Genomic DNA, 25,481 nt, shown 5'->3' on the forward strand with positions numbered 1-25,481 from the left:
GGGCCAGAAAAGCTGAAACTTATGTGGAAGCATCCTTGGGTAGTGTAGATTCTAAATTGTTCAAATCATGACCCCTGGGGTAGGGCGGGGCCACAATAGGGAATCCAAGTTTTACATTGAAATATGTAGAAAAAATCTTTAAAAATCTTCTTCTCAAGAACCACTGGGCCAGAAAAGCTGAAACTTATGTGGAAGCATCCTAGGGTAGTGTAGATTCTAAATTGTAAAAACCATGACCCCCAGGGGTAGGGCGGGGCCACAATAGGGAATCCAAGTTTTACATTGAAATATGTAGAAAAAATCTTTAAAAATCTTGTTCTCAAGAACCACTGGGCCAGAAAAGCTGAAACTTATGTGGAAGCATCCTGGGGTAGTGTAGATTCTAAATTGTTCAAATCATGACCCCTGGGGTAGGGCGGGGCCACAATAGGTATTACAAGGGGGAAATCGGGTGAAAAACAGCAAGGCCAAAGTTACTCAGGTGAGCGTTGTGGCCCATGGGCCTCTTGTTAAACTGACTATTTAAAAACACATGAAACCCTCCGATTCTGACATTTTGGCGCTATGCTGTGCAGTGACTATTCACGCTTCGAATACTGTGATTGGATGAATCTATTTACCTCAGCCAATGACAAATCGCATTTTGAAAGGCTTGTAAAAAGGTTATTTATATTTCTTTTATTTTTTCAGTGACTATAAATAAACTATCGGCGGGAGAAATAAAAATAAAACTTGAATTGGGGACTTTTATTTTTATTTCATTTTAGCCCAAATTAGGGTCGGCGCTCCCGTAAAACAGAATATAAAAAAATGTTGGCCTAAGTGCATGGTTATGATAAGCAATGATGCCGGGTCAGGGGCTCTGGTGTTAGGGTGGGGCTCTATTGATTATATAGTGAAAATGCATTAATTCTTTGAAAATCATCTTCTCTTCTCCAGGGTATTATTTAAACAAACAAAGTGCAGGGTTATGATAAGCAATGATGTCATTTCTAAAATTGTGAATTTCATGGCCCCAGGGTCAGGGGCTCTGGTGTTAGGGCAGGACTCTATTGATTATATAATGAAAAAGCATTAATTCTTTGAAAATCATCTTCTCTTCTCCAGGGTATTATTTAAACAAACTAAGTGCATGGTTATAATAAGCAATGATGCCTTTTCTAAAATTGTGAAATTCATTGCCCGTGGGTAAGGGGTTCTGGTGTTAGGGCAGGGCTCTATTGATTATATAGTGAAAATGCATTAATTCTTTGAAAATCTTCTTCTCTGCTCCTGTGTATTGTTTAAACAAACTAAGTGCATGGTTATGATGCACAAGGATGCCTTTTACAGAATTGTGAATTTCATGGCCCCAGGGTCAGGGGTTCTGGTGTTAGGGCGGGACTCCATTGATTATATAGTGAAAATGCATTACTTCTTTGAAAATCTTCTTCTCTGGTCCTGGGTATTATTTAAAACAAACTAAGTGTGTGATTATGATAAGCAATGATGCCTTTCTAAAAATTGTGAAATTCATGGCCCCAGGGTAAGGAAGGGGGGGGGCTGTATTGATAATATAGTGAAAAAGCATAATCTCTGATAATTTAGTGAAAATGCATTTATAATTTCTATGAACTAATCCTGTCTGCCCCTTAGTGTTGAGCAGATAAACAAAGTGCATAGTTATGATAAACAATTGTGCTTCTTACAATTTGTTTTAAAACTTGTGGTCCCAGGTTTTGGTGTTTTGCGGTGGGGGAGGGGGGGGGGGCTATATTGATAATATGAAGAAAATGTGTTAATTCTTTGAAAATCTTCATCTAAGTGCATAATTATGAGGATGAGGGTACCTCTACCAAATTTGTGAATTTCATGGCCCTGGGACATGGGTTTTAGTGTTAGGATAGGGCTGTGTTGAATCTGTAGTGAAAATGCATTATTTCTTTGAAAATATTCTCTGCTCCTTGGCAAATGGAAGGCAAACAGAATAAAAGTTTTAATAAGCAAGGATATTTTTACCAGATTTTTGAACATCAGGACCATTTGGTCAAGTGTTCTGGTCCTGGCTAGCGCTCTATTAATTTGTATTCTACTGAGAGAAGTTATTTCCCTTTGCCATTCACTTTTGATAATTAATCACTGTAAATAATGTATTTAAGGTCAATAGACTAAGATAATTATGCAAGAAATGATTTTGTATAATACAAAAAGTACTTTCATAGTTTTAATGATCAGGTAGACTAGTAAATAATAAATGAATCAGAATGAGACAAAAATAACTTATCTCATTAAATATTTTTCAAAGACCAAGAGAGGCCAGTGTGGGAGGTCTCAATGTGGGATTAAAAGTTGCACAGAAGAACTAATAGTTTGTTAATTGTCTGCACTGCAATAGTGATAAATGGGAGATGGATTAGAATTTAGTTTGTAAGTTGTTACTGAATACTAGACTAATTATTTCATTGATCCTGATCATCCTATTTCACTTATTTTTGGGCAACAAAGTTTCATCTATCAGTTTATTTTATACTTTATGGATCCTCTAAATTGTTGTATTATACTCAGGTGACCGTTAAAGCCCTTGGGCCTCTTGTTTTAACTTAGTGTTTAGCTCAGTTTTAAAGAAACCATTTAAGATATTTTTATCAAACTTCACATGCTGATACATACTGATGTGAGCTATTCAACTGCATCAACATTTTTGACCTTGACCTTTCCTTTTACCTTGACCTCACTTTTCTTAAATTAGTGTTTAGCTCAGTTTTAAAGAAACCATTCAAGATATTTTTATCAAACATGATATGCTGATACATACTGATGAGAGCTATTCAACTGCATCAACATTTTTGACCTTGACCTTTCCTTTGACCTTGACCTCACTTTTTTTTAAACTTAGTGTTTAGCTCAGTTTTAAAGAAACCATTCAAGATATTTTTATCAAACTTCACATGCTGGTACATACTGATGAAAGCTATTCAACTCATCAACATTTTTTACCTTGACCTTTCCTTTGGCTTTTACCTCACTTTTCTTAAATTAGTGTCAAACTTCATATGATGATACATACTGATGATGTAAGCAATTAAACTGCATCAACATTTTTGACATTGACCTTTCATTTGACCTTGACCTCACTTTTATCAGTTTGTGTTTAACTCAGTATTTAAGAAACCATTCTTAATATTTTTATCAAACTTCATATACCAATACATACTGATGTAAGCTTTTCAACTGCATCAACATTTTTTGACCTTGACCTTTCCTTTGACCTAATAACTTCATTTATTTTAAATTAGTGTTTAGCTCATTTTTTTTTTTTATCAAACTTAATATGCTGATACGTATTTGTGAGAACTATTCAACTGCATAAAAAATGTTTCACCTTGAACTTTCCTGTGACCTTGACCTCACTTTTCTTAAATTTGCATTTTGCTTAGTTTTAAAGAAACCATTTAAGATGTATTTATGTAAGCTTATGTACTTGTACATAATTTGGTGAGAATTTATCATCTATATCCAACTTTTTAGATTTCAATTTTAAAGAAACTATTCAAGTTATTCTCATCAAATTTCATACACTAATACAAATTTTCATGTTGCATTACTAATATACCCTCGGTGGGGCATTCATGTCCAATGGACATATTTCTAATCTTAAATAAAATGTACTGTAAAAATTATGAAAATTTGCGTAAAAATGAAAGAATTTGGAAATTGTCAGATTTTTTACCTCCCTGTGACTTTTATGTATCCCATAACTTAGAATCAGTACTCGTTTTATAACAGGGATGACAACAGGTTTTTACTGATGAACTTTTGCATCGTTCTTAGAAACATCCTAAACCAGGGGCCAAAAGGGGGGTCTTATCCTATCTTCTATAAGGCAGTCACAAATGGTTTTCATTTATGAGTGAGTGAAAGAAAAATGTTCTACTTAATTCACCATATCTGATAAGTAAAATGCAAGGTTTCAATTTGGTAAGTTTTCTGGTTCTGTACCGTTTTTGTACCATATTCTGAAGTAACTAGCTTTAAGGAGTATGCATAAACATTCATGAAAGGGAAAACGCATAAGAAAATTTTTCTCTCCTTATAGTATGGGAATATTTTAATGAAGAATAAGGTTTAAAACACCCTGTAGTACGCTGGGAGAGGGCAGACCTTCATTTTTTTCTGAAAATAATTTTTTGCTGTAGTTTTAATATGTAGGTTTTGATTTGGATGCTGCTCCCCCCACTTTTTGTTGCCAGACAATTAAAATACGCAAATACCAGCATTTAGAAGAAAACAGTATACAGAAAAATTAGATAAGGTCTTACCCCCTCCCCCATGAAATAGGATCTTAGAGTGTGGTGCAATGGTGCAAAGTATAATTTTTTTTTGTTTTTGCTGGTTAACTCTTTTCCGAGTTTGCCCCCATCTTAAACAGAATGATAATAAACAGACTTGTTTCAGATGCTGGATTTGTTCTTAATTATAAATGTGTTTGGACCAAGTCAATGGTCACTGAAAGCCTATCTGGACCAAGCATACTTAAAGGAAACATCTAAGAATGTTACACTCCAAATAATGTTTTCAAATGCTGAAACTGGTTTATATTTACTGTATGGGTGACTTGTTCCTTTTTAGAGTTATCTTTCCTGTTACCTAGGACTCAGAAACTTTGGTGAGTCTTCGCATAAGTCATACTCAAGTTACTCATTATTGGCAAACGAACTGGACAGATATCAAGGAGCAAAACTAGAAATGCACACTATTTATCAATATTTATAAACACACAATGAGTTTGGTATTATATTGAAACACACAAATCAGTGTGCAAAAATATCAACTTTTCACAGCAGACTGTGTTGACGATATCGCAATGGATTGATTACCCTGAATGTATAAATAAACTAAAGTGTTTCCTCATAGATGTACCTACTATTTACAAATTATTATCCTTCAAAATTCAAAGGTCTAACGTCTTTATGTAAAAAAATTGACACCTTTTTTTTTTCTTAGGGTATCACTCTATAATCTTCTATACCAAAGTAAGAGGCGCATTAAGGTTGAATGTCTTATTTAGCACCATGGATTGGTATGCTTATAGGCAAGCTTGCCAGGGGATGTTATTGAGTTCTACAAAAATTTTGACTGCATTCTAATTTTCTTTCTTTTTTTTTTTTTAAACAATATATAAAGATATTTCTTACACCCAGTCATTTAAAAGGTGGCATGTCCATTTTGAAATGATGTACCACATAAAGAAACAAATTGGAATTTTTTTTTTATAGTAGCATTGAATTTATACTTAGTGATGGGTGTTGCTAACATATTAGAAAAGTTGCAATTTTAAAAAATTTTAAATTTAAGAATCTTTGGATGAATCCAGATCAGCAGTTGAAAATCCTTGGTGCCTTTCTGACCATTCAGTGGATTTAGAATTTTATAGATAGGAGAATTGGGAACTAAGATTTCAAGTGAATATGATGTTGACCAAAGTATTAAGTTGTCATGAGTAAAAATTGACTGTTAAATACTAAATTAAACCAACACTGAAATTGAGAAATGGAACTATTTTAATTGTATTTTGAGATTATATTTTTCTTTTTTTTGAAAAAATTGATCTATTTTAAATTCAAGGATTTATTATTTATTTGTAGAATGAACTGTAATTAGAGTGAACTGTAATTAACAAAGTATTAAAAAAAGTTTGGTAACAGAGTTTGTTCATGGTTTCAGCACTGTTAGTTACAACAGTAAGAAGTGTTTGATTGAAAGTTTGAAGAACTAGAGTTGTCCAATCAGAGCAAGAATTGTCCAAGATATTGAGCTTTGAAGACCTCCTTTAGCAGGACAATTTCTGGTTTTAATTAATCACAGTTTTTCTTACGATCCATCGTTAATATTTTGAAGTGGAACCTTGCTTTCTTTCATGCTGAGTCTATACGAATCTCTTCTGTGGTTCCGCCAGTAGCAGCACACAATATGTCGTAAGGTCTTACGAAAGTAAGAACTAATTATACAGTATAAAATAAAATTCACTGAAAAATTAACAGACTGCATGAAGTTCATGACGGCTTCAATCGACCTGTAATTCTCGGTGTGAAGTATGCTTGCAATATGGAGGACAATTTCTGAGGGCGCCACCAGGATAAGGAACATCACCACAATGACAATAAGCGTCGTTGTTAGCGTCACATTTGTATCTTGGGAAGAAGCCTGGTCATAGTGAAATTTCTTGCGATATAAGTAGGACTGATGTATCTTACGACAGATACAGATGTTGAAGCCCACCAATAAAATAAGAGGTATAAAGTTCCCAACTATTGCCCATACTACTCGGTATGTGGTATCCTTCATTGTATCATGTCCCAATGGTATGATTTTCAGGGAGTAGACAACCGTGTTGTTACCAGTCACAGTCTCAATGACTTGATTTCTCCAAAGCACTGGGACATTAAACAACGCAGATAAAACATACACAATGATTATTATTAACTTTGTCTTTCTTAAGGTCATCAATAAGGTTTGGTTCAGTGGGTGACAAATCGCAATGTATCTCTCTGTTGCCATAGTAACAGTAAGCCAGGTGCTGGTGAGGATGAAGACGTTGATGATTGCGGGGGAATACTGCCCGTAATACAGAATAAAGCCTTTCTCCGTGTAGTGATCACTGGGTAAGAACGTGGTCGGGAAAGCAAACAAACAGAATAAGAAATCGGAGAGAGCTAAAGATATGAGGCACAAGTTAGCAGCTTGTTCTACTGTCCGTAATGAACGGCGGAGTTTTCGTCGAGTTAGAATAGTAAGGTTTAAGATATTTCCCACAATTCCAAACAAACACACTGTTGGAAGTCCATAGTTATTAAGGATGTCAATGGCATCTAAATCTGAGGGGGTTGGAGGCTGGATTGTACTCTGGTCAGATGGAAGGAGGATGCTGTTGTTGGCGAGGGTCATCGTCATGGTGATATTGATTTGATGATTTTCATCCTGTATTTCTGTCATTCTTCTGAAAAAGTCAAGAAAATAACAGTTAAACTAAAAGTTTTATTTACTGACATGATTGCTTTAATATATGATGACTGACATTGTCTTGCCTCAGTTGCACTCTCTATTGGACACATGTTTGTATGTCAGTCTTTTGATCCTGTCATTTTACAGAAGTCAGTACATTCATACACTGACCATTCACTGGTCTAAGCTGCTCAACTGCTTTGGTAACCATTATATATGGTGACAGTTTGACATTGATCACATTTCCTGGAGAACAAATTTGAGCATGTCCTTATTTATTAATGATAAATTAAGATTTAGGTATTATGGTTCTGATTGATTAAGCCAGATGAAGGGGTCCCTGTGGAATAAATTGTCATATGGGTCTCCTATAGCATAAACAATTCCTCTTGTGGGAAACGTTATCATATATACCATCAACGACCAGGTCTGGGTAAAAGCAATCTGTAATGGATAATGGGATTACTCTTAACTCGGGCTTCTAGTCATATGTAATATATATGTCAGTCATTTCAGGCTTGGAATGTCTTAATTTAGAGTTCATGTAAGTTGTGTTTTAATTTGAACTAAAGCACTGAATCTGTCATGTTTTAACCCCCCAGTGTCACCAAAAGTGAAGGATATTAATTATTGGGTCTGTCTGTCCTTCTGTCTGTCTGTAAAACTGTCATTTCCAGATGATAGCTTTTGCAATACAGTTGAACATCGGAATCTCGAACACTGATATCTCGAATACCACGGATATGTCGAGGTGAGCTGGAAGTCTCCACCACTTATTCGTTAAGTATTTTACCTTGGATATTTTGAATCCTCGGTTATATCAAAGTATTTTCTTGGTCCCATTGAGTTCAAGATAGCGAGGTTTGACTGTATATCATAACTTCTTATGACTTGAAAAAGACCCCTATTGATTTTGAGGTCAAAATGTCAATAATCAAGGTCACAAATTTGTATATGTAATGAAAGAGTATCACTACACTAGTTTCAGGATGATATCTCTGAAAGTAATTAAGCTTTTGCAATAAAATTTCACATTATCACATAAAGGAAGTTTCCTATTGATTTTGGGGTCAAAAATTCATTGCATTGCAGAAAAAGATAATTTTAGGTCTCCTTGAGCTCTGAAATGAGACTAAAAGATTATTCTTTATGACTTAATAAAGACTTGTATTGCTTTTGAGGTCAAATGCCAAATTTACAAACTCGTATATGGTATAAAGTCAAGTTTTCCAGATTCATTTCAGTACTGTCTATAATAAAAATATGACCCCACTTGAAGTAAAAGAGTCAAAGGTCAAAGTCACAGACTTGATTTGTTTCATATTGTTTCTGGTTAATATCTCAAAGAAATTAAATTCTGTCCATTATTCTTTGGCTTGAATTTTTTGTTGTTGTTGACATTTTTATGTCCCCTTTTGAGAAGTATATCAGATTGTTTCACTGAAGTATAAATTTTAATGATTTTATCCTTAAACAAAAAAAATAACTTGAAATAAAAATGCAATAGAAATTAAGCTCTCATTTATATCATACATTTTAATTCTACTGCTTTAGACGAAAGTAGATCACATTTTTGTTTCATCTCCTGCCTACCGATTTTATTAAAAAATCTACCACTTTTCTACACAATCCATTTTTGGTTCACTTGGGTAACCAATTTTTTAAAGAAAAAACCACTTGGTTATTAAAATCTCATTTGTTTTTAAGATTTTGCATGATATAAACTGGGAGCATATTAACACTTTTTGCATACCATTGTTTACATGGATTTCAAGCATGTATTTGACAATGACAGGTGCACACACCTCCTACATTACATTGGTTATGATAAATTTTGTCAAAATCCATGCCAAGAAAAAGGGAGAGACAGTGTTCTAGACCCTGTCTGGTCCTAGGACTATTACGAGTCTAACCAATGAGACATTACACATGTAGAGGCATGTTTTACTGCATCTTTGTGTCTTTTACTTGTGATGCATAGAAACTAAGTCATATGAACCCAAATCTTGGTCAAATAGGGGGAAAAACAGGCAATTTAAGGTTTCCATTTAATCAGAATAGGACTTGGGTCTGGAAATGGAATGAGAATCAGACAACTGTTAAATTATAAACAAATTGTAGAAGTCATAATTAATTTTTACAATTCAAAATTATACAAAATAACTTATTTTTTCTGCAAATAGGATGTTATGTTTCTTTTGCGTGTCATTATATATAATATGGATTAACCAGGGTATGATTGATGTGAGATAGATCAATTCTTCAGGGATGTAAAACAACAGACAATTTTTTAAAGACACTCAGGGAGTTGAATCAATGTAGGTCTTGATAGATTTTCTGACTGCCCTGACATTATTTATGGTATTACTTACAGTTGAACTTCGATATCTCGAATACCATGGATATGTCGAAGTGATTTGGAAGTCCCAAACACTTATTCTTCGAGTATTTTACCCTCAATATCTCAAATCCTTGGATATCTCAAACTTTTTTCTTGGTCCCATTGAGTTTGAGATATTAAGGTTTGACTGTAGATATCTGAACACTTGAAATTTCACACTTTCTTGACCAAAAAAAGTGTTTTTCAATTTTGTAAATTACAAATGTGCCATGTTTCACTGTTTTTAAATTTCATTAGGATTTGTAGTAAAGGATACTCGACAAATCCAATCTGGATCAAATGTCTGGTCCTGTAGATAAGATATATATAAGTACATAGTTATGATAAGCAAGGGTGCCTAATCCAAAATTGTGAAATTCATGGCTCTAAGGTGAGAGCTTCTGATTTAGGGTGGCACTCAATTGATTATTATAGAGTAAAAATGCATTTATTCTTTGAAAATCTTCTCTGCTCCTTCTGACAATTCTAAGAGGCAAACAAAGTAAAATCTTTTTTAAGGAATATATTGTCAACAAGATAAGTTAAGTTTATTTAAAAAAAAAAGTAAGTGTGAAATATAATTAGTTTATAAAACAAAAGTAAGTGTTAAATATACATGTACATGTATATTTAAAATGTGTTGTTTGAAATATTTATGATTTTTTTAAATTATGGAATTAATTTCTTTATTTGAGAAGTGGGAGAGTTTTTCTATATGAATTTTGCAGGAATAACTTTAATATTTATATAATGTCTTGTGTTGATTCTCCAATGTTCATTTTTCTATGAAAGAGTTTGGAAAATATATTTTCTAGTTCAGGTTATCAAATGGATGAAACTGAAATAGGAAATAAATCCACAAGGAGAGAAGACATGATTTTTGTTCTATTTTTTTTTTATTTCCAGACTCTGCTGGTCATTCTGTGTCTATCATTCTGGAATAAAATGACAGTTATAGGATTGTTGACTAGGCCTTCGTTGTATAGGTTGCAAAATAAGATTAATTTTCCTTTCCCTCCCTTTTTTGTGTTGATTTTTGTCACATCAAAGACAATTATAAATGAAATGTGGCTGATGTATTTACATATATACTGTAAATTTATATGTTCTGTCTGGCATATGTTGCTTTGACAAGTGAGATGTTGATTTAGAAAGTCTTATAGCTTTAGAATTGATAACATGAATTTTTTGTAAAGCTCTTGAAAAATCCATATGATGATGTTTATAATCTCTAAACTTGTGAAGCAGGGTGAAAAACTTGTTGAAGAATTCATTTTGTGAATTTAAAACACAAAGCAGACAGGTTTTCCTGCTGTTGGCAATATTGAGCAAATGATGGATTCCCAAAAACTGAGCAATTATCATGTAGAGGTTTGTTTTCCTTCGTGCCATCTTAGTGTTGTGTAAACAAACTCATGTCCAAGAGAAACTAGGTGAAATTTATTGCCAGAATCTCGAGTGTAAGACATACAGTAATGCCGAATGCTGATCTTGAGAGAACATTTCATGAAATTAGCCCCATAGTGTCAGAAAAAGTGGCAAGAAATTGGATTTCTTGTGTCCAGGGCTGATGTCCTAAGATCTCGGGGGGACCCATATGATAATTGTCTTAGCCTGTGTAATGAATATATTGTTATCCTAAGGATAACAGAGAATGTTCCTGACCAGAAGAATCAGAATCGGGTCAGCTAAATGATTCAGTTGTAGTCATTAAACAATACTGGACATTTCTAGACTTCTAGCAGAAAAGAGCTGACAGTGTGTCAAAATATTACATACTTGCTTCTCACTAAATGCAGTGCATTTTAGCATTTAAAATTTATACTTGTTATTAGTAATTTTTAGACATTTAAATAAATGAAATAAAATTTGAAAGATAATAAACTGTATTAAGTGCTGCATTTCATTTCCGGAATTTTTTTTAAATTTTCAATGTTTCATTTCCGACATTTTAAAGTTTTCATCTCCAACATTTTTCAGGGAGTACTTTTCAGCAATGAAAGCAAGATTGAAGACTTCACTCATAAAAATTAATTTTAAAGAATAAATCATTGAAATCCAAAAAATGAGTTTTGCTTAGCTATCAATGAAGTGAAAAATAATAAGGATTTTTTCTTTCCATGAGGCACGTCATGTAAGTGTTGTGAACTTTTGCTCATCTCCTTTTCTAATGTTCAGTTTAAATTTGAGATCAGATATGTTAGGATGGAAATTATAAAGCTTATTTTGAAAATGTGGTTTGAAATAAATTCTTTTAAATTTCCATTTCCACGTACTTAGTTAACATTAAATTGCCAGAGTCTCAGGTACCGTGCAAAAATTCCGGAAATGTTGGAAATTAAAAAAATTGTTGGAAATGCTACACAACCGAAAATGAAATACAGCGGTATTAAGATGTCAGTAATGTATAATTATTTTTGCAGATAAAGGAAATTTGTCACATTTATTTTCTTTTTTACAGAACAATCTGGCCACCAAAGATGAGGTAAGTTTCAATGTTGCATGTTAATTTAAATGATTAGTCATACAATTTCCTCTACTATAGATCGTGTATAAATTAAGCAGAAAAAACAACAGAAAATCGAGTGTAAAAATAATCAGAGAGAATATTTCAATACACAGAAGCCAGAGAAAAACTATAGTGACCTCTTTATCAAATCACCATTGGTAAAGATACGTACGATATAGTTAAACCACCAGACAAAAGCTAGTGACATCTTTATCAAATCTGTGAATATTAGTAAAAATACAATATAGTTAACTCACCAGACAAAAGCTAGTGACATCTTTATCAAATCACTATTGGTAAATTAAGATACGATATAGTTAACTCACCAGATTCAAGAAGGTTCTGAAAAGTCAACTCTAAAAACTTGTAAGGATGTATGCCAGAAGTTACTTAGAACTCGGTTGAAATAATACTTTACTTTATTGCTTCAAAATTAGGCAAAGTAGGACCATGCTATTAGAGGGTATACTAAGAAGGGTAATGTTGCATGTTAAATCTGCGTAAGCAATATTTGGATACTTTACAGATTAAAGCAATTATTGAAGCAGTTCTCGGTGTCCAGTACAATGAAATGGAGACACAAAGCTGGCTATTTAATGCTCCTCTTGACAAGAATTTTAAGAAATTATAAAAGGATTGTACCAGCTAGCTTCAAACTTTGTAAAGTGATGAAATGAGAACCTGGCCAAAGGTTCTTCCTCAAATATATTTAAAATGACTCAGTTTCTGAAACAGTTTCTCATTCTTAATGGAATGCACTTACTATGAATATGGCCAGGGCACCTTTTCCTTTGACCTTTTTTTTTTTTTTTTTAAATGCATGTGTTTAGCTCAGTTTCAAAGAAGCTTTAATAAATCTTATATGCTGGTACATATTGCTCAGAGCTGTTTAACTTCAACATTTGTTGACCATGACTTACCCTTTGACCTTGAACTTACTTTTCAAAAAAATTTTGTGTTTAGGCCATCTTTAAAAATTTGTTTGTTTGCCTCTCCTGACTAACTCAGGCTAAAACACTTTTTTTAACATCCAAGAAACAATTATTTTATTTTATTCATTCTGGAAAATATATTTTGAAATTCATCATTGATGTTAATATTATCGGGAAGGGGTGGGGGTGGGGGATTCCCACTTACATAACAACTCAATTTTTTCATCCTGTGTCAGGAGAGGGCAAACAAACATTATTTTAAAGTTGGCTTTAGCTAAGTTTCCAAGAAACAATTAAACATGTATTAGTCAAACCTGTATATGCTGATATATATTGAGCTATTCAACCCTCAACATTTTTTGACCTTGACATTTCCTTTGACTATGACCTCACCTTTCTTAAATTTTTGTTCAGTTCAGCTCAGTTTCCAATAAACTGTTCAAGATATTTTTATAAAGCTCATATGCTGACACTTGTTGATGAGAGGTTTTCAATTTCATTCACTTTATTGATCATGACTTCGCATTTTTTTAAAGTAAATGTTTAGCTCAATTTCAAAGAAACTATTCAAGCTATTTTATCAAACCTTATATGATGATACATATTGTTAAGAGATATTTAATTTCATCATCATTTGTTAACCTTGACTTTTCATTTGATCTTGACCTTACTTTTCTTATATTTGTATTTAGCTAAGTTTCCAAAAAACTATTCAAGATATTTTTATCACACTTCATATGTTTATAAATATTTTGGAAGCTTTTGAACATTCAGCATTTCTGACCTTGACCTTTCCTTTGTCCTTGGAGTTTAGCTCAGTTTTAAAGAAATGAATCAAGATATTTTATTTAACAAACTTCATATGCTGATACATTTTCGTGGAATGACCTGCATCTAAATCTGTTAACCTTGACCTTCCCTTTGACCTTGACCTCACTTTTCTCAAATTTGCATTTTGAAACTATTCAAGATATTTTTATGTAAGCTTATGCATTGATACATAATTTAGTGAGAATTTATGAACTGCATCCAATTTTCTTTTTCTTCCCAGTGACCTTTGACTTCACTTTTAATTAGGGAATGATTTTAATAGCTACCCAATTTATACGGTATAAAGTGGGTTCGCAGCTAGGTTAAGGACGCCCATGAAATATACGCCGTAATATATTCAGGGAAAATGAATACAATTTTAATATTTTTTTTAACAGCATTAGTTTTGATAAATGTGATTTGTGGTGTTTGCACTTGTATATATCGGATCTCTGCTGAGTGCGGCCAAAACGACATCGCTTACATCAGCTGTTTGTCACGTGACAGTTTTAAAATTAGAACATATATGTACTACTACAAAGATCGTAAAAGTTCAACGATATACGGGCATTTTTCTGCTATAAAATTTATTCTGTTTTCTTTAAGACAAATTCCTTAACACGGAAAGTGCTGGGAGCAACTTCCTCATGCTCGGGAATCGTTTAAAATTTAGCCGTCTTTCTATAAACTCCAGTCAAAAATGTAATTCGCATTGGAATAATGTTACATTACGGAATAAATCAACAATGCACAACCAGCTCCCAGCACTTTTCAGAATAGTAGGAATAATAGCTACAAGTGTTTAAAAAATCAGAATTTATAGTGAAGCGGATATCGTTGAACTTTTGATATTTTCGAGGGGCTGGACCTGTCATTCTAGCACGTTACTGCACAAATTTGCTCCCTGTGGCTTTATATAAAGTCTACACATTATCAATTTAGTTTGAAGATAAAATGTGGATTAATATATTTCAGAATATGTCTCTCTTTTGGTCCGACTACGCGTGTTTCGTATTTATTTTTATTTTTACAAGCTACGATAAAAGCTTGATCCACGCCTCAAGTACGGAGAAATTGCGTGTCAAACTAAGAAATGACGTCATCTAAGTAAGTACAGCGAGATCAAGCTGGCTTTCATTCTACATAAGCTAAGTGCTATTATGGCAAGATAAGTTGCACATCCATTTATCTTCATAATATTTATGATAAACGAAAGTATTTAGTGTGTTTTAAAAAGAACATATAGTACTTATTCATCGAGATTCATTTGAATTGTTTTAACGTGACGTCATAATAGCTTTACCGAACCTCTGCATAGGCTGACGTATATATGGGAGTCCTTAACCTAGCTGCGTTGGGGCAGTTTACGCTTTATAAACAGCAAAACGGATAAAAAAAGAATAAACTGTTCCAACCCACTTTATACCGTATAAATTGGGTAGCTATTAATTTCATTCCTTATAATTTAATTTTCATTCATTTAGTGTAAGAAAAAGATGTTTGCCCCTAAAAATGACGATTCATATTGTACTAAATTTAAATATAACATCAGGTGGATGGATACATTTTTGACGCAAGTCTTTGTGACATAGGCAACCCAATTTATACATAAGAAAGTAAATTTTTTATCCAATCAAATACCGCATTATAACCAGAATTAAATTATTCATGTCTAAAAACTCAGTTTTAAAGAAACTCATCAAGAAATTGTCATCAAAATTCATAAACTAATAAAAATTTTCATTTTGCGTTACTTATGAATCCTGGATGGGGAATTTATGTCCTATGGACATATTTCTAGTGTAATTTTATGGCTAATCATAGTAAAATTGTGTCCTGATCATATTTTGTACAATTTGAGGCCTAGGACCACCAAATTTGATTGGGTGATGCATCTTGAAGAGAAAGTGGGTCAGAACCATAAAACAGGTCACCCTGGACTCATTTCTGAATTTTATGACCACACATTATCAAATTATGTATTAATCATATCTTCAGCACTGTGAGGTCTGGGAACATGAAACCTTCCAACTGATGCATCTTGGGGGAAAGATGTGTCACAATTCATAAGTAGGTCACTGGACTTTTATGGCTAAATATTGTCAAATTGTATCTGTAGGACTGTAAGTTAGTTAGTTAATGCATCTTTTGGGGTAGTATGTCTCAAAAGTAGGTCACTATGGTTTCATTTTGGAATTATAGCAGTACATAATCATAATTAACTATTAGATAATAAGAATACATTCTAACATATACATGCATGTAAACGAATTATGGTATATAAGGGTATGCAAGTTGTATGGTTTGTATTTTGATAGAAAAAAAAAGAAATAGCAAATTGACTGCACATCTGTAGATTTCCTGATTGATAGCATCCATATTTAATTCTTATCCTCTTCTGGATAAGGGCTGTCACGGCTCCCAGAAATAACTGAAAACCGCCTTCCAAGTTGTTCAATTAGGTTTCAGTACCATTTTTCCGGATTTCAGTTCAGATCTAGTTTATATATTAGAATTTGTTTCAAAGAAAATTGGCATTGAAATCTAAAGAATGATGATGACAATAGTGATAAATAAACATCGTAACTGAAATCTGCTTCATTCTGTTGTGATGAAACACTTTGTCACAAAAGGATTAGATAATTATCAGAAAGAGCAAAAGTTGTCTGGTTGTAGCTCATAGTCGGCTTAGTATTCCTAAACACTGATGTCAAGACATTAACATGGGTAAGCTTTCTTTTCAAGATGAATTTAACTTAACAAAAATTTTTCAAGTTTAATTCATGAAATTAGGGTGTAAAATATATGCAAATAACCAATAATAATAAATAGCCCATTTCCTCACCCTCTTTATCCTGAAATTGATAATAAATCAATCACTTATTTACATTATAATCTAAGGCCAAACAAAAAAATATGTGTGGTTCCGGTTACACTTCCAAAAAAATTAGGGTAGGTAGGTAGGGAATTTTTTTTTTTTTTAACAAAACGATTTTCTTAATTTTTCTAAATAATACCTATCACTGCTTTACAAATGGCATTTAGTTGTCATGTGATATCATACTAGTCAATATTGGTAGGGGACACCTACATGCTAGCTTGCTTGGGATTTAACACTATTAAACACTTGCACTATGGTTTGCAAGGAGGCCGTCATTGCAGAAACTAAACTTAAACCAAGCCATTGATGGAAATTGGGGAAAATTCTGGAAAAAATATGAAAATTGCCAAAAAAAAAGCTTAGGGTCGGAGGTATAAAATAGGGACGGTCAGGTAACCGGAACCACACATATTTTTTTATTTGGCCTAATTGAAATTAAACAAAATTTTGGTGGTTTTTGCAATACATTTTGTAAAATTTAAAAAGTTAAAAGTTGACAGATTTAAAAGATATACCTGTATTTAAGAAAGCTAGGTAAATAAATGTAAAAATTAGTCAGGAATCATAGTCTAAAGTGTGTGATGAAAAATTCAATTTGGCCGGAAGTCAAATAAGTTTTTAAATTTACTTGGTATGGTCAAGACAGAACTTGAAAGGTGTGATAAATGCAAAGCGCCCCCATCTGTGTCCCAGTATATCTTTGAGAAAGAGAAGAAAATTAACTCAAGTGAATGTTAAAATTCAGGCGCAGGACATTTTAGCAGAATTACTAAAGGTGTGAATGGACATCTTAGTATGAATTATAGTGGACATTTGGTGGGGGGGAAAAGTTGGCTACCTGTAAAAATTTAATGGACATTGTTGCAGATTTTTTTCCGAGATAAAATCTTTTAAAACAGTCAAGTCACCAAAAACTGGCCAATAGTGAGCAGGTTAATGTCACAGATTTCAAGGTGCCAATGTGGCACAGTTTGTTAGAGAATTTCGTTTTAGAGTCATGGAGGAAGGAGTTGATCCTTAAGTTGTGGTTCAAATCCCACTGTGGGATTGTGGAGACAGGTCATTCTAATGAGATTTTATACTCAAAATCCTACATCCTCTTCTCTGTTACAGGGCTTGACATTAAAGCTTGTCAGCTTGTCTCAGGTACCAGTGAAAAAGTGAATATTGCTGAGCACTTGTCCGATTGGACGAGTGCATTTTAATATTGCAGGGGGGATATTGGGGAAATCTTTCTCTTTCTCATGACTTGATCTGTAGTCACTTCCTAAAGAAATGCTTACACTCAAATATATGCATCTTTGTACATGCATCATATTTAGTATTAACAATACAGAATATTTTTATGCCCCCGGATCGAAAGATCCTGGGGGTTATTGTTTTTGTCCTGTCTGTCTGTTTGTCTGTTGTCAACTTTAACCTAGCCCATAACTACTGCGCTGTCAAGGGTAAGGCTTTAATATTTGACATGAGGGTCCATTATGACAAGACCTTTCCTTGGGTACCACCATATATGACCTTTTGACCTTGACCTTGGAGTTTGACCCAGTTTTGCAAAATTTTACCAAACTTTAACCTTGGCCATAACTTTTGAACGATTGGTGCTAGGACTTTCATACTTCACATGTGTAATCCTTGTGACAAGACCTTCCTTTGGATACCAACAACTTTGACCCTTTGACCTTGCAGTTTGACCTACTTTTGGAAAACTTTAAACTTTGCAATAACTTTTGAAATGTTGGTGCTAGGGCTTTCATATTTCACATATGTAATCCTTGTGACAAAACCTTTATTTGGATACAAACAGCTTTGATCCTTTGACCTTGACCTTGGAGTTTGACCTACTTTTGGAAAACACTCACCTTGGCCATAACTTTTGAACGATTGGTGCTTCAGCTTTCATATTTCACCTGTGTATTTCTTGGGAGAAGGCCTTTTCTTTGGTGCCATTAATTTTTGCCATTTGACCTTGACCTTGATGTTTGACATACTTTTGGAAAAAACTTTAACCTTTTCCATATCTATTCAATGGTTGCTGCTAGGCCTTTCATATTTCACAGGTTTATTCCTCGAGACAAGACCTTACTTTGGGTGTCAACATATTTGATTTGCATTTGAGAAGGTTTAACCTTTGCTAAAAGTTGCCATACGGGTGCATCAGTGTTTCACAAACACATCTTGTTATCATGAAAATTACCCTCATACATATCATGTTTGCTATTAATTATATCAATGTCAAACATAGACCAAGCTTGAATTCCAATCATTTTGTGGTCAAAGGCAAAATTCAGCAGGTGTCCTGCTATATATATGTATCAAATATTGTCTAATCAATCATTAAACTAATACTAGATTGATTTTAACAGGTAAATGGGCTAAGGGAGGATCACTACTTTTTAATATGACAGTTAATTATAACTACTGGAAAAAGAATCACAATTTTATATTTGCAAAGTATACAGGTACTGACCTTGAATTCGGCATATTATGTTTTGCAAATATGGGTAGAATTTACTGGAATAATCTGCATCAATCAAGAAGATAATAGAGTATGGAAATACAATGGTGTATGGAACATTAACTTAAATAACCGACATTCATATCAAAACTTGTTACTTTTGAAGGTCCTTTTGTCAAATTTAAAACTTAAAAGATATTTGTAAAGGCATGATACAAGCACATTACACTGAGATACTGAAAAGGTGGATATTAAGGTCTTTTGTCAGTGAAAATTCTCTTCAGCAAGCATTCTTTCTGAAACCCTGAGACTGTAATTGGTCAGGAAACCAATTGTAACTTGACATTCCTTTCTCTGCCATCAAGGTTCTCAAGATGTTTGCTGACACAGTGTTTATAGATACAGCCTCTAAGCTGTTTTAAATGAATCTGTCACCCCACTGAGAATAACTATAATTATTTTCTTCAATTCTTCTTAGCCTTTTAAGATTGAATTCAGCAAAGATTTTTTTTATATAATTAATATAGAAATACCAAATAGCTTCCCTGCGAGTAAATTGGATGTTTGTCATTGGATAAGTGAAGTTGAAAACTTCTTTTTCTGTGAACTTAATTATTTGAAGGCTTTGCCAATTTATCGACTTTTTTTTAATAAAAGAGTAATATGAATCCTATTTGTTTAGTTGACTTTTCTCAGAATTAAAGGAATTTTACTGATTAAAAATATTTCTAATATTGCGAATATCTTCAAATTTAGAATTAATCTTTAAAAAATTATTATTATTTATAAACAAAAAAAAGAGCTTTCTTAGAAATTAGTACTTAAATATTACTTCATAGCTAAGGAGTTTGTAAAATTTCTCTTATTTGTTCGAGTGTGGATCATGTATTTCAAGAAACCTACATTTAAGAGAAAATAGATTACCTGCTTGAATTGAAGCAAAGAAGATTAAATAAGACCCAAATCCAATAAGCAAGCTTGATTCTGGTCTATTTCCTACTTATTGAGCACAATATGAAAAAAAGGAGTGTTTTCTTATACTGACAATAGGAAGCAGCAACATTCAATAAAGCCTTGTGTACGACCTAATTTCTTTCCTTCCGAAGGCTACAGGACTATTACTTTGTGGTTATACTGTGGAAAAAAGAAATAAAGATTGAACAATGGGTCTGTTTGGAGTTTATTTGTCTGGTGATGGGATAAGAATCGCTGACAGAAGAATCCTAGGAAAAGGGAATGTTATCAGACACTCATCAGAAAGAGGCTGCGGTAGAGCTGCATTGGGGGGTTGCTTTAGACCAGACTTCATCCTAAGCTCAATTGAACTCAAGCCAGGTTTTTTGATCTGTAAACTTGTCACATTTCTGACTTCTTCTCCAAAACAATGCGGCAAATTTTAAACAAACTTGACATAAAGCATCTAGGTTGATGGGGATTCAGTATTTTATAATAACTTGATATTTTGACCTCAAGCCTTAATTTATTATAAATTAAAAAAGTTCAAAATAAAGTGTTTCATTAATCATCATTTTTTATCAGAGCCTGCAGTAATAACAGAGTTCATCTGTCTGTCCGTCAACAATTTTATTTGATGTGATATAACTCGAGCACTTAATTACTTCATATTCACTGCAAAGGTGTAGGTTTGTTAAAGAAAGACATCTACAGTGGATTGTTGGGTCACTTGGTCAAAGGTCAAGGTTTGAAGTAAAAAAAAAACAACTTTAAACATTCACCTTTATGTGATGCAATAACTTCTTGGTTGGGACCCCAGATTAATATTTCAGTGCCATACAGTATTTACTGGGTCCATTGTTCTGTATTTGTATTAATACACTTATGTGACAGAGTAACTGAGTACCTTTCAACTTAAAGACTTCATATTTACTGCAAAGGTGTAGAATTAGAAGGAGACACAATTTTGAGGTCACTTTGTTGGAGGTCAGTAGTCAAAGTATTTATTATTACACAATTATGTGATGCATTAATATCTTTATTTTTTACAGCATACATACTCGTTGCTTGAAATATGGAGATATTGAACAGTATTAAAGCTCAATGTTCATTTAGACAACACAAATTGGGAGCAGAGTAAACATGGACCTCCAAAAACCTCAGAGGTGGGATCAGGTGCCATGGAGGGTGAGCATCCCCTAAGGACCGGTCACACTTGCCTTGTGCTCCTTGTCATGATCGGGTAATTGGAGAAATCGGCAGACAATTCAGGGTGTAGGTGAAGAATTGTTAGATTATACCCCTACAGATTTTAGGTCATTCAGTCAAAGGTCAAGGTTGAAATCATTGTAATAACTTGAACATTTCGTAACTTACAGAATTTAGACTTGGAATAAATATGGAGAATGTCTTGTAAAAGACATAATTAAGATTTTATAATCCTTTGTTTAAAGGTCAAATCCCTGAAAGTTGAAGATTGTTAAATGACAATTTAATTTTGATGCAATAACTTAAAAACGTTTGAATTTACTACTCAGGAAAATTATCTATTGATTAAAGGCCAAAGGATCAAGGTTATTGATAAAATGGATATTATATTTTCAATACACATTCAAGTGTGTTGCAGTAAGAAATTTATGAATATTTTAACTGAAAAGTATTTTCTCAACATGGTCTACAATGAGACTACACATTTGAGGTCCACATTCTAGCTGGTCAGAGTGGATTTACATGCAATGCAATTGAGAAATTTTCAACATGCAGGATGTCTGTTCACTACAAAAGGGACTCCTATGTATCAGAGGCCATTAAGTATCAAAAGCCAATAAGAAATGGTTAAGATGACTGATAAAAGCATGGGGCCCTGTATTAATTTGTCAGTGTTTGTTTGTGACTCTTGTGAGCACTTTGGCCCATGGGTCTCCACTTTTCATGTAGGATATATACACTGATAATTGAGGTGGTTATTGATTACACTTTATTAATAATGTGGAAATGGGCTAGAGATCTTTTTTTTTTTTTTTTAAAAAAAAACCTTCCTTAGAACTCATGGCATATAATGAAAGTTGCAGTTGATGATCTTGTGGAATTGAATGAAGTTAATATCAAACTTTTGGCTGTGATGGTCAGGGTTGGTGCCACAATTTACTTAAAAATAACCAAGTCACATTTTAAATTTAATGCTTTATATTGCCAAATCATGTGTAATGAAGATTGGATATTTTTTTTCTTAGCTATTTTTGTTTGTTTGTTTTAACCCAAAGGCTATAAGAGGTTCTGCAGAGGTTAAAAGGTTTTAAGATACACATGGATATAAAGAAAACTTTTGAACTCAAAGAATAAGACTGAAGTTTATTGAATTATTGTGCAAACTTTTATATGTTGGTTCAGGTTTTAAGTTTATTCAAAACAAATAGCCCCCAAAGGGCAGTGTTTGGCTTCAACAACATGGTACATATCTAAAGTTTAACAGAGGAATGTCAAAATAAACAAGACTTTCATAAGGTTAATACTGTAACAGTTTGTTGGTTTATTGTGCATGTCCTCAAAAGAGCAGTTCTAGATTGTTTATATCTAAGATCAGGCCAAGTCTATACAGTAAAAGGATGTCCCAAGGTTCTAATAGACCTGGATTTTTCTTCTCAAAAAATAACATATGGTAAATTTAATAGCATTCTCAAAAGTCTCAGGTTCATTAACTCTGTGCGAGGTCAATTTGCATCCTGTAATTTAAATTATGCTTTGAGGTCAGTTTACATCTTGTTTTAGACTATGCTTTGAAAAAAAGATAAATGATAAAATAAATTGTAAAAATAATTTAAAAATTCAGTACAGCTTGTTTTTTTTTTTTTTTTTTTTTTTTTTTTTTTTTTTTTTACTAAATTCATTCTTAAAACAGTTCCAATTTTGTCAGGAAGCTTACAGATACATTCCCAGCTAACTGATTAAAAAATATATGTATGTCCTGTATACTGTAAACGTCTTTAATTTCACATGTTCAATATTTCACGATTTCCTATCTTTGTGCATTTTGCAGTGGTTTTAATTTCACAGTCTTCGAATTTCTTATTACTAAATATTCGCAATTGAATGAATTATTCTTAAAAAATGAAGACAGTTATGGTAAATAATTTGAATCAAACGCATCCAGATACTAGCATTAACCCGCAATTGTTATAAGCTAGGATGATCTTGATTTTCAATGAATCACTATTTTTTTTCTTATATAAAATAGGAAAACATGCTTTAAAAGTGTATAGATATAAAATTCTACTTTGTTATGTCGACAATGTTCACGATGGCTTAATGTTAGCGGAAAATGCTTTGATCGCGAACATAGTGAAATTAAAACCAATGTTTCCCACTTTTACAGTACACATAAAAGCTGAAGACGTTCTCAAGTATTCTTTAAGGTTTTAAAGAAATAATTTTCTTGGTTATTTGAGGCAAATTATCTGTGTTTTAGAATCATCACTAAGCCACTTCAAGGAGATCTTGAAAATTAGACCCATTAGAAATTTTTCTCCACCCCCAGGCAGTTTTAGTATGGAGAGTTTGGATTGTCAGATGTAAAAAAAAAATGGTAACATGAAAATAAAGCTGTAGATTTCTTGATTTAAAAATGTGAGTTTTGTGTCCTTTGTCCTGAATAAATAAGATAGAGAATTGGCACTGAATATTTGTTAAGGTGATGTGTCTCAATTTGAATTTTGTAGAGCAACAATATGATGAAAAAGTCAACTTTTCAGTTACAATTTAACAAAGATTTTGATTCAAATTTGCAGTAAAGATATCTTTTATTACTGATATAGTGTTATTGTTGTTGGATTTGTATTGTGGAATTAAGCATTTAAAAAAATCTTTCTATGAGGTATTTGTAAGAAAGTGCTACAAGAGCAGCTGATCTCAGAAACCCCTAGCTATTGGTGTCTTAATTACTGAAAGGCCTCATAACATACAGAGAGACAGCTATCTCCCAGCTCTTCTTTGTTTATTCATTCACAATATAATATGACAGAAATATTGTGGATTGTTGAAGCCCAAGTTTAAATAATGTTTTCATTTTCTCATTTTCATCTGGGAGTAAAATGTCTAAGCCTGTTTTAGTCTCCCATCAGTCTTTTTAACACTTCATAACATGAAAGAATTCCCAAAACATTGTTTTCATTTATTAAAATTGTAAATGATTTCTAGAAATTAGATTTATTATTCAAAATGATCATAGTAATCAATTTTTTTGGAAGATTTAGGAGTCTTTAAGGTGTTGATTCAAGAGTTGTTTTGAGATCCTCAAGAGTGATGTGAAATATGATTTATAACCGTCCAACTTAATAAGTCTGGATACAGGTGCATGTGTTGTGTTATCAGCTTAAAATCTTATAGCTTCCTCAAAGTCAGTGAGAAACTGCAGGTCAATACAGAAAAAAGAAACTGCATGCATGTACATTATAATACAAAAAATGACAGTGCTTGCACTAGTATGCAGAATCCATAAGGTTTTCATATGATTTCCATTTCAAATTAGTATCTTTAAGATCTAAATAAGGTTGATAAACTTTTAAACAGTTTACATATAGGGTTTTATTCTTCATCTGAGTCCAACGAGGGAGTAAGTAACCTGTCTAGATTATAAAATGACAGGGTGCTAAATTCAGGGGTAGTGGTGTTCACTAGACAAATACAGTATTCATTCAGTATTTGTCTCCATTAGAATATACTTTAACTTACAGCTTAAAATTATGATTTTATCAAAAAAGGATTTTTTCTCCCTGTAGAGGAGAGGCAGGTTTAATTAATTCACAACTTTTAATTTTTTCAGTCTGAGACCAAATTATCCCCAGCCAATGACTATGTGATTAATAAAACAGTATTTAGATACATTTACGATCCTACGACACAATATGCATATAACGAGGCCTAGATGTGTCTGTGTAAGCTGAGAATCTATGACAGGATTAATGAGAGAACACTGAAGTAGCTCAGAGCCAGGGCCCTTTTTGTTCTTACCTTGTGTGGTATTATTGACCAGGCACGAGATCAGATAGGATTAACTCAAATCGGAAAAACATCTGAGAAAATATGTAAACTTGATTAAGTGAAGCTGAGTTGTGGGCTTGGGAGAGGAAACATTACCCCGAGATTGGCAGTTGTTTGGTAACTGATAAAGTAAAAAGAAGGCCGCAAACTTTATTAAAGACTTCCATTACGGAGCACGATTTTTACCGAAGTTGGAGTAAGAGAAAGGCTCTGCCAATATTCTGTCCTATTGATGAGATTTTGAATTGATTTTTTTTTGTGCATATTAAAATAAAAGATTATATATCTACAATTTATATTAAATTACAGCAGTCATAATCTTAAATCGTCTAAAGTCATTATAACCAGAGAATCATCAATTTATTATTAGTTTTATTTACAAATTAAATTCAAAATACTAGTAGTTTTATTTACAGATTAAATTCAAATAACTATTAATTTTATTTACAAATTAAATTAGGCTTGTCAGATTTTTTTTTATCTTGTATAAGAAATTCTTTTGCTTTAAATAAAGAAAAATTTTTAAAGTCCTTTTTTTA

At 32.8% G+C, this 25,481-nt stretch overlaps 2 protein-coding genes across 2 annotated transcripts in view; one reads left to right on the forward strand and one right to left on the reverse strand.

Moving 5' to 3' along the window:
- Positions 1 to 25,481, forward strand: part of LOC133175436 (CD109 antigen-like) — a 203,445-nt gene that overhangs the window by 137,047 nt on the left and 40,917 nt on the right. Inside the window, exon 17 of the mRNA XM_061310542.1 lies at positions 11,823 to 11,846. Within this exon, the coding sequence (XP_061166526.1) occupies positions 11,823 to 11,846 (24 nt within the window). The remainder of the gene's footprint in view (positions 1 to 11,822; positions 11,847 to 25,481) is intronic.
- Positions 5,653 to 6,972, reverse strand: LOC133175425 (FMRFamide receptor-like). The gene has a single exon (XM_061310530.1). The coding sequence runs from the start codon at positions 6,970 to 6,972 to the stop codon at positions 5,851 to 5,853; it is 1,122 nt and encodes a 373-aa protein (XP_061166514.1). The 3' UTR covers positions 5,653 to 5,850.

The sequence above is a fragment of the Saccostrea echinata genome, unplaced genomic scaffold (genome assembly GCF_033153115.1).
Source record: "Saccostrea echinata isolate AGI-Se365-2 ecotype Australia unplaced genomic scaffold, CSIRO_AGI_Sech_v1 ptg000062l, whole genome shotgun sequence".
Lineage (NCBI taxonomy): Eukaryota > Metazoa > Mollusca > Bivalvia > Ostreida > Ostreidae > Saccostrea > Saccostrea echinata.